At 48.8% G+C, this 19,331-nt stretch overlaps 1 protein-coding gene across 1 annotated transcript; it reads right to left on the minus strand.

Moving 5' to 3' along the window:
- Window positions 1-16,131: 16,131 nt before the first annotated feature.
- LOC133918749 (large ribosomal subunit protein bL21c-like) lies at window positions 16,132-18,608 on the minus strand. Its single transcript, XM_062362787.1, has 5 exons — window positions 18,244-18,608; window positions 17,660-17,740; window positions 16,753-16,854; window positions 16,598-16,672; window positions 16,132-16,461 (listed from the first exon to the last, which is right to left on the minus strand). Exons 1-5 carry the CDS (start codon window positions 18,547-18,549, stop codon window positions 16,378-16,380), a joined length of 648 nt encoding a protein of 215 aa, XP_062218771.1. The 5' UTR covers window positions 18,550-18,608; the 3' UTR covers window positions 16,132-16,377.
- Window positions 18,609-19,331: the final 723 nt, after the last annotated feature.

The raw sequence follows: 19,331 nt of genomic DNA on the forward strand, positions 1-19,331 counted from the left end.
GGGAAGATCGACCTAGTGCAAAAGAGATAGATGCACCGGGGTTTAGACAGGTTCGGGCCGCACGGGGGCGTAACACTCTACTCCTGTGTGAGTCCAATATCTTTCTTTGAATGGAATTCTTCAAGGATGTGCCTGGTTACAAGGGTGTGTTGTCTACAGAGAGCTTGAGGCTCCCGTGTTCTAGCTCTGCTCGAGCTTGTCTGCGATGTTCTTGTTCTATCGTGTTCGTCACGCTTCTTCTATGTCTCCTGTTTATGCTGTCTTGCCTGACGTGTTCTGGCTTCTAATCTCGAATCATCGACTGGGGCTCTCTTTTTATGTGTTCTCCATCCTTTCCTTTTATAGGCGCGCTGACCTCGACTTATCCTGAATGGGAAGGAGGGGGCGCGAGTGCCAAGGTGCCACGGAGAAAGGTGCCATCATTCCGTCTTGGCGAAGTGACAGGGGCGGTGGAAAAATGCGGCGTGTATCCGACCACCCGCCACTGTGGATGTCCTCCGGCGCCATTAAGAGGGCCCACCGGGCAGCCATAGAGATGCCCGGTGCGCCCACCCTGTCTTGTTCTTCTGCCGGGGCAGGGTGGCAAGCGGAGCGCTTCGATTCTGGCAACGCTATCCCGAGGTACCCGGATGAAACGGGACGGGACCCGTGCATTTAATGGACCCACGCCCCCTGCCAAAGCATGGCAGGGTCTGACACTAGGGCGTGGGCAGCTGAGAATATCAGGATGTCAGGCCGCGCGTGACTATTGAATGCGGTATTGGACCTTTGACTGGCTGACACCCCACCGATGGGACCCTTTGGGTCGTCGGGCGATCTTGCGTGAACCTTCGGGGAACCAGGCGCTCGGGGGCTGCCACGTGCAGCCCCGAGCACCCTCTCCCAAGCACTTCGGTGAGACCTTCGGGGAACCGAGTCCTCGGGGGCTGCCACGTGCAGCCCCGAGCACTCTCTCCCGAGCACTCCGGTAAGACCTTCGGGGAACCGAGTCCTCGGGTTGCAGCCCCGAGCACTCTCTCCCGAGCACTCCGGTAAGACCTTCGGGGAACCGAGTCTTCGGGGGCTGCCACGTGCAGCCCCGAGCACTCTCTCCCGAGCACTTTCTTCCCAGTACTTGGACTCTGTGGGTCATCGGGGGACTGGGGTGCTCGGAAACCAGAGGCTGCGGCCCCGAGCGCCTTCTCCCGGAACTTAAGTTCTTCTCATCGTGTAGGGGGGTCTTCGCGGGATGGTGACACGTGGCGGATGGCCGGCCCGGTCTCGGGACTCAGGGACCCCTGGTTCCTGATACACCGACAAACTGTTTTGAATTTTAGTTATTGTCTTATATAATAAATTTTTAACTTCTCAACACATAACTTCTAAAAAAAACTACTATTAACTTCTTAGCTTCTAGTTCATGTCTTCGTAAACAGGTTTCTTGCTTCTTCACATACCACTTTTCAGCAACATCATTTATTTAGACTTTTAGCTTCTGGCACTATAGAAGCTAGAAACAAAATCACCAAACAAACCGTATCTAAGTTCCTAATCCCTCTCTCCTAAGTAGGAGTAGTTTCCAACACAGATTTCTGAAGTTTGAACTCAATTTAACTAAAGCTTTGAGCGTGTATTTCAACTTTAAACTCAATTTAACTGAGGCTTTGAACACAAATCTCTCTACTCTAAACTCAAATTAACTTAAGCTTTGATTACGTTCATTAACTTTGAACTCGAGGTCACCGCCGGGGTCCCCTGAATTGAGCTCGAGGTTTCCCCTTCATCCTGTTCGGCAGGCAGGACGGAAGGCCGTGTGAGTCTTTCTTCAAAGACCCCGGCAGGAACGCGCGCATGTGAGGAGGCCAGGCGGGAGAGCCCATCAGCTAGAGTGTTGTCGCGGCGAGGAATGTGCCGCAACTCCAGGCCATCGAAGCGCCTCTCGAGCTTCCTGACCGCCACGTACGCCGCCATTTAAGGATCCGTGCACTGGCACTCCTTGGACACCTGGTTGACGACCAGTTGGGAGTCCCCTTTGACCAGGAGGCGACGAATCCCGAGCCCCACCGCAGCCCGAAGGCCGGCGATGAGACCTTCATATTCTGCCATGTTGTTGGATGCGCGGAACTGCAACTGCACGACGTACCGGAACTCTTCACCTGTTGGGGAGGTGAGAACCACTCCGGCCCCTGCACCTTTCAGCGAGAGGGAGCCATCGAAGTGCATGACCCAGTACCCGGGCGCGTCGTGCCCGGGATAGGCAGAGATCTCTTCTGCGACGATGTAGGGGATGGGCGTCCACTCTGCCAAGAAGTCGGAGAGTGCCTGGCTCTTGACTGCCTGGCGACTGACGAAGTATAGGTCGAACTCCGCCAGCTCAACTGCCCATTTGACGACGCGCCCAGTGCCTTCCCGGTTCCAGAGAATGGGTCCTAGTGGATACGTGGTAACCACCGAGACCTTGTGCGCCTGAAAGTAGTGGCACAGCTTCCGGGAAGCAACGAGCACGGCATAGAGCAGCTTCTGAGCCTGGGGATATCTTGTCTTGGCTTCTCGGAGGACTTCACTGATGAAGTACACCGGTCGCTGCACCCGGCGGGCCCGGACGGCGGCTCCACCCGGGGGGCTGCCGCAGCCCCCAGGCTCGGCGGCACGGTCGGGGCTGGCCGGGCACTCGGGCTCGACTCCTGGTTGGGAGGAGCAGTGTGCTCGGGCTCGACCCCCTGCCCAGGGGGAGTCGCGAGGACATGTGAGTGGTCGGGGGCCTCTGGGAGCTGGGACCCAGCACCCAGCCCTGAACATTCGTCGCGCTCCACCACCAGCACTATGCTCACGACCTGAGGTGTGGCCGAAATGTAGAGCAGTAGGGGCTCACCTTGAGAGGGAGCCACTAGCACGGGTGGCGAAGTGAGGTACTTCTTTAGATCGTGGAAGGCCTGCTCGGCCTCCGGCGTCCAATCGAAACGACCGGATTTCTTCAGAAGCTTGAAGAGGGGGAGCCCTCGCTCCTCGAGCTTAGAGATGAAGCGCCCGAGGGCTGCCATGCAGCTGGCGAGACGCTGGACTTCCTTGAGTCGAGCCGGGGGTCGCATCTGCTCGATGGCCCGGATCTTCTCTGGATTGACCTCGATTCCTCGGCCAGAAACCAAGAAACCAAGGAGCTTGCCCGCCGGCACCCCGAAGACATACTTCTCCGGGTTGAGCTTGAGGCGGGTAGAGCGGAGACTGTTGAAAGTCTCGGCAAGGTCCTCGAGCAGGGTGGCGCGGTCTCGGGTTTTGACCACGAGATCGTCGATGTAAGCTTCGACGTTGCGGCCAACCTGCGATTCAAGGGTAATACGAATAGCGCGCTGGAAGGAGGATCCAGCATTGCGTAGGCCAAAAGGCATTGACATGTAGCAATAAGTCCCCACCGGAGTGGTAAAAGCAGTTTTTTCCTCGTCCCCTACGGCCATGCGAATCTGGTGATACCCAGAGTTTGCATCTAAAAAGCATAAAAGATCGCATCCCGTAGTTGCATCTATAATTTGATCAATACGAGGTAAGGGGAAGGGATCTTTAGGGCAAGCCTTATTTAGGTCGGTGTAGTCCACGCACATGCGGAGCTTGCCGTTGGCCTTCGGGACGATGACTGGGTTTGCCAGCCAATCGGGGTGGAGGACTTCTCGGATAAATCCGGCGTCGAGGAGCTTGCTGACCTGCTCGCGGATAAACTCCTGGCGCTCAGGCGCCTGCCGCTGGACCTTCTGCTTCACCGGGCGGACGTCCGGACGCACTGCCAAGTGATGCTCGATCACCTCCCTAGGGATCCCGGGCATGTCGGACGGTTGCCAGGCAAACACGTCTGCGTTGGCCCGGAGGAAGGCGACGAGCGCGCTTTCCTATTTGCTGCCCAGGTCACCGCCGATTCGGATGACCTGGGTAGCGCCTTCGCCCACCACGACCTCCTTCGTCGGAACAGAGACGTCGGCAGCGAGTCGAGGTTTGGATGGAGAGGGTCCCGGGCCCCCTGGAGAGCCATCGACCTCGGCCTGCGCTGAGACCAGAGCCATGTATGACTGCTCAGCGCAGGAGATGGTGCCGCCGGAGTCGGTGATCACGGAGATGGGGCCCGCGGGGCCCGGCATCTTAACCGTGAGGTATGCGTAGTGCACGGCCATCATAAACTTGGCGAGCGCCGGACGCCCGAGGATGGCGTTGTAGGGGAGAGGGAGCTCCGCAACGTCGAAGAGGACGCACTCTGTGCGGAAGTTATCCCGGCTCCCGAACGTCACGGGCAACTCGACTTGCCCGAGGGGCAGGGAGTGCCCGGGGGTCACTCCGCAGAAGGGGAGCGACGGCCTTAGGCGCCTGGAGGACACCTGCAGCTTCTCAAAGGCCCCCTTGGAAAGGAGGTTGAGGCCGGCACCACCGTCGATCAGCACTCTGCCGACCTTAACATTGCAGACAGTGGGGGATACTACCAGAGGTAGTCGCCCCACGGCTGTAGTACTGGCGGGGTGATCAGCCATGCTGAACATGATCGGAGCGTCCGACCACCTTAGGGGCCTTGCGGCCTCCTCGCTCGGGGTTGCCGAGCACACCTCGCGTCGCATGACCTTGATGCCACGGCGCGAGGAGGCGTGTACGCGCCTCCGTCGATGAAGGCGACGTCATGCTCGGGCTCCTGGAAACCGAGCTCGGCGTTGTCGGGGGCAACCTCAGCATCGTCTCCTCCGCGGGACTCGTCGCGCTCCCTCTAGCGCTGCTCCACGAGTCCTTTGACCGTACGACACTCCGTGAGGTCGTGCCATCTGGTCTGGTGTATGGAACACCATTTACCTGGCTCGGGCCCCGCGGGAGCGGGGGCCCTTGCTGGAACAGGAGCCCGGCCAGGGGCCGGGGCTCTTGCAGGAGCCGGTGCCCTAGCTGGTGCCGGGGCCCTCGTGGGCCCGGAGGCCCGAGGAGGAGCCCTAGCAGGGGCCCTTGCGGGACGTCGGTCGACGACCGGCCGGCGCTCTTGCCGGTGGTCGGGCTATTGCGGCGCCCTATGGGCGGGGCCCTAGGTCAGCTCGACAGGAGCGGCCTCGCGCTTCCTTCTCTTCTTGTTTTCCCGCTTGTCGGAGCGGGAAGAACTTGGCTGGTTGGTGGCGGGGCGAGGAGCATGCCACGCCCTGGTCTCCGCAGCCTTGGCGCACTTATCGACCAGTGCGAAGAGCTCCGCAGTGGTCTCGATCTCGTGCGTACCCAGCTTTTCGAGCATCCACTCATCGCGGACGCCCTGCCGGAAAGCAACAATAACAGCATGGGGGGCTACTCGCGGAATAGTGTTGCGAACCTGGCTGAAACGCTGTATAAAGCGCCGCAGCGTCTCCCCTTCCTGCTGTTGGACGGCGTGGAGGTCGCACTCCAAGCCGGGGCGCGTAAACGTGCCCTGAAAATTGGCCACGAACTGGTGGCAAAGGTCATCCCAGGAGCTAATAGACCCTGGGGGTAAGTTCATAAGCCAAGAGCGGGCAGAGCCCCTCAAGGCAACATGAAAATAGTTTGCCATCACCTTTTAGCTGCCTCCGGCCGCTTGGACGGCCGTTGTGTAGATCTAGAGGACTCGACGGGGTCAATGGACCCGTCGTACTTCTCCGGCAGCTCGGCGGAACTTGGAAGGCCACCTGACCCGGCGGAGCTCAGCGGTGAAGGCACGGCAGCCGGTGCCGTACCCCGCAGCGCGAGCGGGGGTCCTTGGTGGCGAGTGGCGGCGAGCCAGGGATTCCCGGTGGCCTTGGGCCAGGAGAGAGGAAGCCTGGTCCTCTGCCCCGACCTCCTGCCGGGTCTCCCGCTGGCGCTCGAGAGTAACTCGGGCATCCTCGTGGCCCCTCCGCTCGTCAAGACGCAAGCGGAGGTCCCGGGCTTCGGACACGGCCAGGGGGACGGCACTCCGCCTGGAGGCCCCTCAGCCCGTGTGGACGTTGCCCGTTGAGGAGCCGGCTCTGGCGGCGCCACGCTGAGAGGTGGTGCGAGGACTCCCGGCCTGCACCTGGCGGCGAGCAGTGCCAACCAAAGCGACAACATCTCGGATCCACCGGCCTTCCGGAGTATTCGGCATGGCCTGGATGGGCGGGTACCTGAGGAGAGCATGCGCTGCAAGCAGCGCGCTCCCTGGGCCGGCCTCGCTGAATGCGAGCCTGCGCCGGGATGGCACCTGACACGGTCCAGAGGCAGACCTAGCGGCCGGGGTCCCGACCTCTTGCTGGGGGTCGGAAAGTGCATCAGCAGCGGCGGCGGCGGCCCTGTTGGGCCCAGCGCCTTGATCCCCTTGAGCGGGAAAAACCGCGCATGTGGATAGCGGCTACTGATGGAACGCAGCAGCGACTAGGCTCTCCCGAGCGTCGGGCAGCACTCCGTCACTGGAAGTGGAGCCGGAACGCTGGAGACGGTGCCCACCAGCCATCTTTTCCTGTGGAAAAAAGCAAACAAACAAATCCAGGGATATTCCCCCCTACCTGGCGCGCCAGCTGTCGGAGAGTGAACTCCTGTCGCAGGGATCCCGAGAGACCCCTTTTTAAAAATTCGACCGGGGGGATGATCCTGAACGAGCTCGTCGGGGAAATAAATGAAAACGAAAATAAATGCAGCGGCTGGTGGTGGGGGAAGATCGACCTAGTGCAAAAGAGATAGATGCACCGGGGTTTAGACAGGTTCGGGCCGCACGGGGGCGTAACACTCTACTCCTGTGTGAGTGCAATATCTTTCTTTGAATGGAATTCTTCAAGGATGTGCCTGGTTACAAGGGTGTGTTGTCTACAGAGAGCTTGAGGCTCCCGTGTTCTAGCTCTGCTCGAGCTTGTCTGCGATGTTCTTGTTCTATCGTGTTCGTCACGCTTCTTCTATGTCTCCTGTTTATGCTGTCTTGCCTGACGTGTTCTGGCTTCTAATCTCGAATCATCGACTGGGGCTCTCTTTTTATGTGTTCTCCATCCTTTCCTTTTATAGGCGCGCTGACCTCGACTTATCCTGAATGGGAAGGAGGGGGCGCGAGTGCCAAGGTGCCACGGAGAAAGGTGCCATCATTCCGTCTTGGCGAAGTGACAGGGGCGGTGGAAAAATGCGGCGTGCATCCGACCACCCGCCACTGTGGATGTCCTCCGGCGCCATTAAGAGGGCCCACCGGGCAGCCATAGAGGTGCCCGGTGCGCCCACCCTGTCTTGTTCTTCTGCCGGGGCAGGGTGGCAGGCGGAGCGCTTCGATTTTGGCAACGTTATCCCGAGGTACCCGGATGAAACGGGACGGGACCCGTGCATTTAATGGACCCACGCCCCCTGCCAAAGCATGGCAGGGTCTGACACTAGGGCGTGGGCAGCTGAGAATATCAGGACGTCAGGATGTCAGGCCGCGCGTGACTATTGAATGCGGTATTGGACCTTTGACTGGCGGACACCCCGCCGATGGGACCCTTTGGGTCGTCGGGCGATCTTGCGTGAACCTTCGGGGAACCAGGCGCTCGGGGGCTGCCACGTGCAGCCCCGAGCACCCTCTCCCGAGCACTTCGGTGAGACCTTCGGGGAACCGAGTCCTCAGGGGCTGCCACGTGCAGCCCCGAGTACCCTCTCCCGAGCACTCCGTTGAGACCTTCGGGGAACCGAGTCTTCGGGGGCTGCCACGTGCAGCCCCGAGCACTCTCTCCCGAGCACTCCAGTAAGACCTTCGGGGAACCGAGTCCTCGGGTTGCAGCCCCGAGCACTCTCTCCCGAACACTCCGGTAAGACCTTCGGGGAACCGAGTCTTCGGGGGCTGCCACGTGCAGCCCCGAGCACTATCTCCCGAGCACTTTCTTCCCGGTACTTGGACTCTGTGGGTCATCGGGGGACTGGGGTGCTCGGAAACCAGAGGCTGCGGCCCCGAGCGCTTTCTCCCGGAACTTAAGTTCTTCTCATCGTGTAGGGGGGTCTTCGCGGGATGGTGACACGTGGCGGATGGCCGGCCCGGTCTCGGGACTCAGGGACCCCTGGTTCCTGATACACCGACAAACTGCTTTTGAATTTTAGTTATTGTCTTATATAATAAATTTTTAACTTCTCAACACATAACTTCTAAAAAAAACTACTATTAACTTCTTAGCTTCTAGTTCATATATTCGTAAACAGGTTTCTTGCTTCTTCACATACCACTTTTCAGCAACATCATTTATTTAGACTTCTAGCTTCTGGCACTATAGAAGCTAGAAACAAAATCACCAAACAAACAGTATCTAAGTTCCTAATCCCTCTCTCCTAAGTAGGAGTAGTTTCCAACACAGATTTCTGAAGTTTGAACTCAATTTAACTAAAGCTTTGAGCGTGTATTTCAACTTTAAACTCAATTTAACTGAGGCTTTGAACACAAATCTCTCTACTCTAAACTCAAATTAACTTAAGCTTTGATTACGTTCATTAACTTTGAACTCGAATGAACTGAAGCCTCAAATGAAAATGGGTCGATCAACTTTGAACTCTGATAGAAACAAAGTTCAACCGAGAAAAATTCTAGAAAAAGGAACAACATACGATCCTCAAAGCAACGGTTGCAGCGCAAGGTTTTCATTCGTTTTGCAAACGGTAACCGGACCCAGGCGGTTACCAAAAAATCGCGGTTATCGTGATAACCACTCGAAATTTGACTAAAATTTACTCAAAATTCATTCGGTAAAATTTGAAATTTGGATTAAAAAATGACAGATTCGCCGTTCGGCAACCGGTTGAATTAGAACGGTTACCGAGCGATTTTTTCGATAAACTGAACGTTTTTTTTTAAGAAAATCGAACACGCAATAACCAAGCGATTTTGATAAAAAAAACCGAGCGATTTGAAGCGGTAAACGACCAGATTAACTCCTAATATGTGAATTTCTAGAAATAAAAAAACAAAAAAATCACCAAAAAATTAGAAAAAAGTAACAAATATGGCATGAGATTTGTTATGTTTTGTTTAATTTCAAAAAAATTTGGCATGACCTTTGCTATATTTTGGACATTGTCAAGAAAAGAAATAGATACTAATAGCAATACGAGCATGATCATATAATTGTTTCATCGAATATATGCATATATTACATATATAGCACCTTAAATTAATAAATATGTCGAATTATCCAGACAAAAGTTAAAAACACAATCACATGTCATCCATCAGTACTTACCAAAGTGATGATCGATGCTTAAAATATAGTAACACTTGGTGGTGGCTCCCTGGTTGAAGATGCTCTCCTAAGTATCCTCTCTAACACAGTGCCTCCTCTGTCACTTCCACTGCCACCTCCATACTCATAGGACTCACCTGCCCTCCTACTAAACTCTTCCCCTCCCTAGAGTGAGCCATGACATACTGCACATGTTCCTCTTCCGTGTCCTTGTTATCGCTTGTCAAATCTACCTGAACTCTTGCTGACTTTTGCCTCCAAAACCTCTCCTTAGCCTTTTCCTTCCTCTTATTTCTTGCCCTATCCAGCTCACATCTGATAATCACGCACATCTGAAGGCACCCTATCACAATATATAACATTCTATCCATGCCCTGCCAAATGTCCTTTCAACCTTGTGGCACCACTGCCTTTCTTTTCCTTATTGTAGTAATTGCACTTAAACCTCGGGGCCAAATTATCCTCATGCTACCACACCGCATCTCTATCCGTCATCGATTAGTTTGTATTGTCTCTGTTGGAAGAAGAAAGCTCAATAGTTAACTTACTAATAATTATGTCCATGCATGTTAAATTGATAAACATGTGATGTCATATTGCTAGTCATGCATAAATGTCTCAAGAAATAATTAACTTGACCAATATTAACAACCCTTGCCAATAAAATGTAACAACCGTGCGCATCGGGCTAAAAATTGACGCAATAGGGTCAACAACCAAGCGAATCAACCACTAAATTGTCCTAATCGACCATACAACGAACTGCTGACCTCCTAACAACGATTACCGAACAAATTACATGAAAAATCGCTAGTAAATGGTCGATAACCGAGCGAATCAAGCACTAAATCATCATGATCGACCACACAACGAACTATCGACCATCTAAGCACGATTAACAAACGAATTACATGAAAAATCGCTAGTAAATAGGCGATTACCGAATAGGGATCTTTGAAAATCTCTCGACGTCAGGCACTCCGCGCTGCTCTTCGAAGGCGGACGGTAACCGCTCAGATACGATTGGTTATCGACGCTAATCGCTCGATAATCGAAGCTTCAACGCTGGATTTCCGCAGGACTACCGCAGATTTGATCGGCCAGGCGATGCTTCTTTGCTTTTTGCTGTGGAGAAACGCAAGGGGAAAGTGAGCTGTGCACCGACACGAGCTGAACGCCGGCTGCCCTTATCCATTTGAGCTGGGCCAAAATGGGCCGATTTCACTGTGCATTCGACCCGTTTTGGCCTTTTTACCGACTACCAATGTTTGAGCAGCTATTTGGTGATGTAAATGACATTTTTTAAAAAATTCTTTTCACAGATAGTCTTAGAATTACCTCTAGTTTTTTATGGATTTTTTCTTAATTTTTTAAGTTTCTTCAAAATTGATTTGAATTTTTTGAATTTAAATTTGGTTACCGATTGCATTATGAAACTGAGCCAGACCGGGAGGGTCCATTACTGCGCATTTTGAGCGGTAACTGACGCATTTTTGAACCTTGGTGCAGCGTCGAGTGCATCCTAGGGCACGCACAAATCTCTGGTGGTTGTGTTACCATCTTGCCACGTCGTTGGGCATCGACCAATTGGGCTTGACGCCTCTATCTCATTGCGATGACTTTGACCGGAGACGATGGATTAAGGGTGTGTTTGGCGTTCGAATTTTTAGTGGTATCAGTGGATGCGTATAATTTTAGAAAGAAACGTATTTAGTTGTATGTATATATTATTTCAGTATGACCTAACAGATGTAAATATACAACCTTTTTCTAGCCTGAGAGTTAAGCTCGATTCACAGTCTGGCTCGACAGATGCATGCTCTGTATCTGCTCATATAGATGGACTAATTTATTAATATCATAAAATTATCTTCATGCAAGTAACTAATAAAAGTCTTAACTCTTGCATCCACTCATGCGGTCATAAATTTAGTCAACCAAACAAAAACTCAGCTCAAGCATTCTTTTCAACAAATATGACTCATCTCAGCCTACTTATACAATACAGCTCTAGAAAACCTCATCCGGAGAACCAAACACATCCTAAAGGCTTGTTTGGTACCGTTCTGGATTCTTCCAAAAGCATTATGGTTCTAGTTTCTTTCAAAAAAAATTCTCTAAGATATCTCTGGTTCCTCATATCTCCTCCATTCTGACCCAATGGATACGTATAATCCTCAAAGAAGCCCATTTGATTGCATGTATCAACTGTTGCAGTCTGACCCAGTGGGTGTAAATATATGACCTCATTATGGTCTAGGAGTTTGAGCTTCACTCCGTAGCCTGGTTCGACGGATGTAAGTTCTGCATCCGCTCATGTGGGAGGGCTCACTATCAGTATCACAAAATCATTTTTATATGAATAACCAATCTGTCGAGGGTAAATTCCTAACAGTGATTCCGGGATATGCTGGACAATGGGTACGTGAACGGTGTTTCAGGGACTGGGTGTGTCTGTGTGTAGATGGTGGATTCAGGGACACCAAGGTTTATACAGGTTCGAATCTCCCGGAGGATAACAACCCTACGTCCTGTGTTTGTGTTATTGTAGATCTCACTTGGTTACAGACGGTGTTCTAGCAGTTTGCCAGAATTAATTTCTCTACCTTACAAACGGGATCCTCATCCCTTTATATAGTATGGAGGGGAGAACTTACATGTGGGCCCTACACAGATGGCCCCTGCTCATTCTAATATCTAACTCAAATCATCATTACGGAGGATCAGGCATGCCAACTTGCTCTGACAGCATTGTATGTCGTGCTGGCGTGCGCTATCGTGCTTAACCCGTAGAGCCTTACCTCGCCACATTTAATGCGTTGGGACGAAACAATGTTCTTTTGCACCGTCCTCGTCCGCTTGCCTCTCTGCGCCATCCCCGTCCACTTGCATCCGCCGTCCCCGTCCGCTTGCCTCTCCGCGCCATCCCCGTCCACTTGCCTCTGCCGTCCCCGTCCACTTGCCTCTCTGCGTCGTCCCCGTCCATTTGCCCTGTCGGGTGGCTGACAACATCCCATCTGTCGTGCGACGCTGCGCCAGCCTGTAAAGTCTCACTTCGTAGCCTTTAATACTACGGGACGGGACAATGCCCCCCTACACCATCCACGACTTTATCTGCTGGAGCTGGTGCTTGGTAAAGAGAAGCGTTAGAGCAGGTGCCAATAAAGGCGCTTCGGATGGGTTGCATCTAATCCGGTCCCGCAACCAGTGGGGCTGGTCGTGGGTTTATGTGAAGACATAGCGAGATTGGTCGTTGGTGGCCTTGCACTGATCATGGTAACCCTACCCTGGTCGCACGACCGATCAACTTTTTAGGAGGCATGTTTCCCTGACTATTTACACCCTTCGTGAGACCTGTTAGCCGGAGTACCCATTTACTCAATACACCGACACAATCACATTCTTAACTTTTGCATTTACTCATGCGGCCTTAGATTAAGTCAACCAAATAAAAACCTCAGCTTAGCTTATCCAGACAGATACAACCAACCAAAAACTCTTCTTTTTAGCAAATATGACCCCGCATAGCTTGCTTATATGATATAGCTCTATGGACTCTCGCCTGGGGAACGAAACATATCCTTGGTGAATCAGAATCATTTTATGTAATCGTTTGACTAGTGGATGAATTCTGATTCTCGAGAGAGGGTGTCAATTGTAAATCAGAAATAAGTGATTCAGAAATAGGAGAAACCATCTTTTATCTATTTATCTTCTACAGTGTAAAAAAGAAAAACGTTTCTCTCATTTTAAATTCAAATCACTTGACAAAAGCATCGTTAGACAGAAATCGCACTAATTTTGGCCATAATCCGAATGTTTCTGGCATCAAAACTGGGCCTAACAGTGACAATGGTAGGCGATGAAAGGATGGTGACGAGGAAGCACAATTTCTCGCATCAAAACTAGGCCTAACAGTGACAATGGCAGGTGATGAAAGGATGGTGACGAGGAAGCACAATTTCTCGCAACAAAACTAGGCCTAACCCTGACAATGGCAGGTGATGAAAGGATGGTGACGAGGAAGCACAACAACGCATCGAGCGGAAGCTGGAAGATCCATCAAGTTGTGTGGATTGTGAAAGAAAAGGTCATCAACTACAGCATCAGGGAAGAAAAATCGAGCGATGATTTGCCCTTTCATTTTTGCATCTAGGAAACCGGCGCACTAACCTATGCAGTCATCCTACTATTTTGGCATTAAATGCCCCTAGTTGCATTTAGATATAGTTTTCGATATTTACTAGTATACCAAGTACGTACTTCCTCCATCTCAAAGTATAAAGTGCAGTTGATCAGGTGTGCTCTCTAAAATTAAAATTTGACCGTTTTTTTCTCTTATATTGTGTTGTTCATGGCGATAAAATAATCATATGAAGTACTTCCAAACACGTATCTAATGGCATGCTTTTTTTAATCACAAATTCCACAAATTATAAAGACTTATTGTTGATCAAAGGTTATGGAGTTTGAATTTTGAAATACGTGCACATCGTATAAAAATTAACAAAAAAATTAGTAACCGGCAGCATAGAACATCCATACGACAGAAAGTCCCAAGTGTAAATTCAACATCCTAGTCGTACACGTCACCTTTATCTATTTGGACTTGAGTATTAAACCGATGAACAATCAACCTTCAAAAATAAAAAGAAAAGGCTAAAGAACCAATTTTTTTTGGGAAAAAAAGATAGTGACCAGTCCTTTTCTGGTAGTAATAAACAAAAAGCACGTAAGGTTTTGAAAGGAAAAAGAAAAGAAATGAGAGATCCGGTGGGCGCGCTCGTCGTCATCCTGACCGACGTGGAATCTACTCACGGCGCAGCATCAGCATCAGCATGTGTGGCGGCTGTGGCCGCGACGAGTAAACTCGAGTGGTCGAACACGGGAGCACATGGGCACAGAGATTATTGGGCGCTGCAGGAAAATTTTTCCCCATGGGTGGATGATGACCGGGAATCCACAAAGAGAAGGAAGACTAGGAAATTGCAGAGGCAGAGACAGATGACAACAGGTCTTTCTTCTTGATGAAGCATTTTGCAAACTTGCAGTAGTGGCAGATGCAGGGTAGCCAGGCAGAGGGCTCATCATCTCTCTATTTTAGGTATGTTTGTTTAACTTTCTGTTTTTAAGTTTTTCTAAAAAGTTATGATTTCGATTTGTCTGAAAAGCTGTTTTTGAAAATAGCCTGTTGGTTTCTACAATAAATTTTTGGTTTCTCAGCACATAGCTTCTCAGAAAAATATATCTCAACAAATTTCTCAGCTTTATTTTATTTTACTCAGAAGCAGACTTCTGACTTCTTCAGAAGCCACTCCTCCGAAACCTCATTTAGGGCCTGTTTGTTTCCAGCTGCTTCTGGCTTCAGAAGCCTAGAAGCTAGAAGCCAGAACAAACGGGTTTGCTGAGAAGTGGCTTCTGGAGAAGCCAGAAACTGTTTCTGAGGAAAATGAACTAGAAGCTGAGAAGCTCGCTGAGAGTGACTTTTCTGAGAAGTTATGTGCTGAGAAGCCAAAAATTTATTGTAGAAGCCAACAACCTATTTTCAAAAACAGCTTTTCAGAAAAGCCAAAAGCAGAAGCTCAAACAAACAGACCCTTATTCTGACTTCTAATTTCTAGTTTCTAACAGCAACAGAAGCAGAACCAGAAGCAGAAAACAAACATGACCTTATCTTTTTCATCCTCTTTCGCCTTTTCTTCTTCCTCTCCGTCGTACCGTTGGATCTGCCCCTGCAAACTTGGATGAAATTTCAAATTACACAGGATTTCACAGAAGACCTGTAACTAGGAAACACTCCTGCACTTACCTATAAGCTAGAGATTTCAGAGGTCCAGCATCGAGAATGGAGAATTTTATAAATGTTTTTCATATTGCTGTTTTGTCCTACCGTCACAGGGAGGGAGCAGAACCTCCCTAAATAAACAAAAGCAGTATGATCTACGTCATCAGCTTGACATTTCCAATGAAGTACAGAAGCTGGTACATTCAGTCAAAAGCAATCTGCCGATGCCCTCCAGGACCTAAAATTGACTATGAAGTAGCTAACCACGTTTTGGTCTCCGGCAAATGCATTTGTAAGCACCAACTTGTCAGACGATGAAGAATATATGGGTTGTTAAATAGAGCTCGCATTACAGAAGCAACCACTGGATGTGGATACCTGCATGACCTATGGGCTATGGAACCATTTTCTGCCCTTTTGCCTTTTCTGTTCCGAGCATCATTTGCTCATAAATATTATCGATTCAATAGTTTGATCTTTCTAAACATATAATAGCCACGGAACCCAAATTTGCTAGTACTTCCTTCACATCTGCATCCTCTCTATATTTATCGATCCACCCAATGGTGAAGCTAGAATCAAAATAATTGTGGTACATTATAGTGGAAAATTTTAACCTGAATGGTACAAATGTGATCAAAATAAGCTGATTACTATTGAAATTTTGATTTACCCTGGTGCCTATGCACCACTATAACTCCATCTAGCTTCGCCCCTGGATCCACCATTTCCGTGACTCCACAGTAGATATGAGTATATGACCTCGTTCACAGCTAACAATTTTTCCATCAGGAAAGTAACTTGAATGGTGGATTGGAGTGGTCAAATTCAATTCTGGACTCTTTTAACATAATTACATTTTTTTACTTTTAGAATGTGTTGGGATTTGCCTAGCTAAGTCTGAAACAACTAGAATCCACAACGGCAACTCTACTGAATCACAATCACTAAGCAGTCGGAATTTGAAGAAAGATTCTAATGCCAAGTGTTACTAAAACATACTTATCCAGGGATACTTTTGTTATTTGTTAAGGATTTACAGTGACAATATTGCTGCACAAACCATGACCATTGATTTTAGCTTTGGATGTCATAATCGGTCATAAAATCTTATGATAATGAACACAAAACTATACAAGACCACGAAATTAATAATTTTCTGCACTGTGTGTGTCAACCACCATGCACGCTGTCCAAACCAAAGCTAAAATGGCCATGTTGTACGTAAAAACAATCTCTTCTTTAGGAGCGGTCAGGTAATACAATTGGCTAGCATACACAATCTCAAAATAAACAAGAGAGCTGGTGGAATAAACAGAGGATTGGAACCACTGGCTGACTGGCAGCATTTGGAACATGTAAACAGAGTAAATTTGTTGAAAAATGTTCCTCGAAGACACAAAAGGCAGACTTGCATGCTACTGCATTACCAACCGTTTGTAACTACATAACTTCCAATTTAACTTAAGCTGCAACAGGGTCAAGTATAGGGTCAGCAGGGTACTCTTCGTATCCACTTATGCCCGTGATTCTTAACCTGGTATTTGGCTGCAATATAAAAGGAAATTGTAAACATAGAAGTATTCAATTTGTTTAGGAGTTTGAAATGTAAAAAAATCAATTCAGTATATATCATTATGCTTCCACCTTTCATGAGGAATTGAGGATGTTATTGAAAACATACCTGTCTGTGACCATGTTTCCTCTGGTACTTCTTCTTCCTTTTGAACTTGAAGACTATAACTTTATCATCCCGTCCCTGTGGACCAAACAATGGGGGGAAACCAGTGTCAACTATTATGTATCCATCATTTATCCAACAATATGAAGAGGACATACCTGTTCTTCGACCACTGCATGAACCGCAGCATTGGTCACCACTGGCATGCCAATGTAAGCTTTGTCTCTAGTTGACACAAGTAGCACCTTGTTTAATATGATCTGCAAATCAAACATTATCAGGCAGTCAAATTTCTGACAAAAAAAAAAGAGCAGTGCTTCGGAAGGCGCTGAATTGGAGGAGTTTCATTAATGGGTGACTCAATGAAGCTAATATATACACCAGGACCGAAGCACTGAACATGCTCCTGAGGGCATATCTATTAATTCCTATGAAGGAAAAAGGTAATGTATTTGCTATAACAGACAAGTGCATCTCACCAACAAATACAACGGATTCTAAGCAAAAACTACACATTCACACACCAGCTGACATTAAAAATATTTTTCACTATTAGACGATAATGATTCTTTTGCTTTCTAGTACTACCTCGATATCACATTGCATAATTGCAGAGTGTACTATCTGCAATATGTATCACCTGAGCTGATGATACCATCATGGTGTAATTTCTTCTATGCATTCACACCAGATACATTGTACTATTGGGATCTACGAGAGGAAGCAGACTACAGACAAAAGAAATAGGTATGGAAAGATAGTTTTTCTGCGCTCCCAACATATCAAAAAAATGCAACAAAAAGTTTTCCTATTCGCCAAAGCAGCATGAAGAAAATGGAAGAGGGATGAATTAAGTTACAGTTTTTAGCTCTGGAGGGAATAATTAGAGCTCAATTGCTGCTATAAGAACACGAATGCAGCAAGATAAATAGATGACTCTCCAAAGGATCGCCCTATCCAAATATTGCTGGAGAGGAACCAAGCAACATCTCATAACCTACACTATGTTACAAATAGCAGTTAGGAGTTCTCAACAGACTATGCAGAGAAGGACGATTACCAAACCTGATCATTGACATTGGCACCTTTCAATCTCTGTGTGTATATATACCGGCCTGGCATCACAATGTATTGCCTCGAACCAATCTGCAAATCAGGAAAGTAGTCAAAATAGATTCACCATTTTTCAGGATGCTCATGCGAAGAACACACAAGCACGCGAAGAAGAACACACAAGCATGGCATACCAGGAGATGAATTATTGCATATTTCAGCATTTTTAAAAATGAAGAAAAACAGTCATTGTAAGGCTGCTAGTGAATCATTTGAAATTCTGCAATTGTCGTCGTCGTCGTCGTCATCATGCTAACACTGTGGGCCGTACACACTGATGAGTGGTGAGTGCACATTCCTGTTAGTACTCACACCACCATTCTAGCTATTTGCCATGCAGCATAACACAAGCCTAAAATGCTTGCTTTACCACAAGGCAGGCTGGTATGCGACTGCATGCTCGAGTGCCATTAAGAAAATTACAGCCAATGCAGCATAAAGACGAACTCAATTTCAACAACTGGGACCAAAATCGCAGATTTAGTGGCGGGCGAGCGAAGGGGCGAGGGAGCAAAAGGCAAAGCCAATAAACCCACCATGACAACGGCGAAGATGTCGGCGTCCTTCCCGGCGCCCGCGGCCGCAAGCTGCACCTCGACAGGCTCAGGAACTGCCGCTTCCTCCTCAACCACCTCATCCCCGGCTTCCTCGACGGCCTCCGCCTCGGGCTCCACGAACTCAACCTCCACGGGCTCGGGCGCCTCCTCGGCGGCCGCAAGGAGGCGCCAGCGGCGGGGAGCGTAGGCCACAGAGAGGGAGCGGCGGGAGGAAGGGAGGGAGCTGGCGGGGAGGGATAGGGTTTTGGAGGGGAGGAGGCGGAGGGGGAGCGTGGCGGTGGCCATGGCCGCGGCGGGGAGCGACGGATGAGTGGAGTGAGCGGGGCTTTGGGGAGGAAGAAGAGGAAGGGATAATATTGTGGATAGGAAGGTATCGCGGGCCGTTCATCTGGGACGGAACGGTTCAGATCAGCCAGTGCTCATGAAGAAAAAAGGGCAAATGAAAGAGAGACGAGAGCTGAGTTTTTTAGGCTGATTTTTTAAGGGAGTTGTTAATTTTGAATCGAATGAAAATAAAAAAATGTTTAACTTGATAATAGTAACTATTAGATGAAGATTTAATAGTTGTAAAAAAATTAATTTATAAATAAATAATATTTTTCTATAGTAAAAATATATATAATTTTCTATGTATATTAGATAAAAATTTCTAATTAAATACAGATCAAAAGATAAGCGTACATAGAATGATTGGATAGACAACCCGTTGTGTAAAATAAAACTTTGAATTTAATTGGTTGAAACGTAGTAAATTCGTTTTTTTAAATGGTTGTAATTAAGACTCGGTCAGGTTCCGACCCATTAAGGTAACTTCGTCTGTCATTATCAGCAGGACAGCGTTGGGCTCTTGACGATGGGCTTAGGATCATTTTATAATAGATAAAAAAAAGGGTTACAATCATCTGTACTACTATAAACTCTGCAATTGACGATGGGCTTGGTAGGGAATTTTTTGGGCTTGGTAGGGAATTTTTTTATCTCCACCGATCATCTTTGATCGTAGGGCAGAGATGCAAAGTTATTCCCTACTAAATCATGTGATTTGATTAATATTGCAGTTAATAACC

Source organism: Phragmites australis, chromosome 5 (assembly GCF_958298935.1).
Source record: "Phragmites australis chromosome 5, lpPhrAust1.1, whole genome shotgun sequence".
In the NCBI taxonomy this organism is placed as follows: domain Eukaryota; kingdom Viridiplantae; phylum Streptophyta; class Magnoliopsida; order Poales; family Poaceae; genus Phragmites; species Phragmites australis.

Excerpts from the sequence above, each read along its gene's own strand:
- LOC133918749 (XM_062362787.1), bottom strand. The coding sequence starts at position 18,549 with ATGGCCACCGCCACGCTCCCCCTCCGCCTCCTCCCCTCCAAAACCCTA. Across the intron at positions 16,673-16,752 it reads ATGCAGTGGTCGAAGAACAG|GGACGGGATGATAAAGTTAT; the intron begins GTATGTCCTCTT and ends TTTGGTCCACAG. Across the intron at positions 16,462-16,597 it reads GGAAACATGGTCACAGACAG|CCAAATACCAGGTTAAGAAT; the intron begins GTATGTTTTCAA and ends TTTATATTGCAG.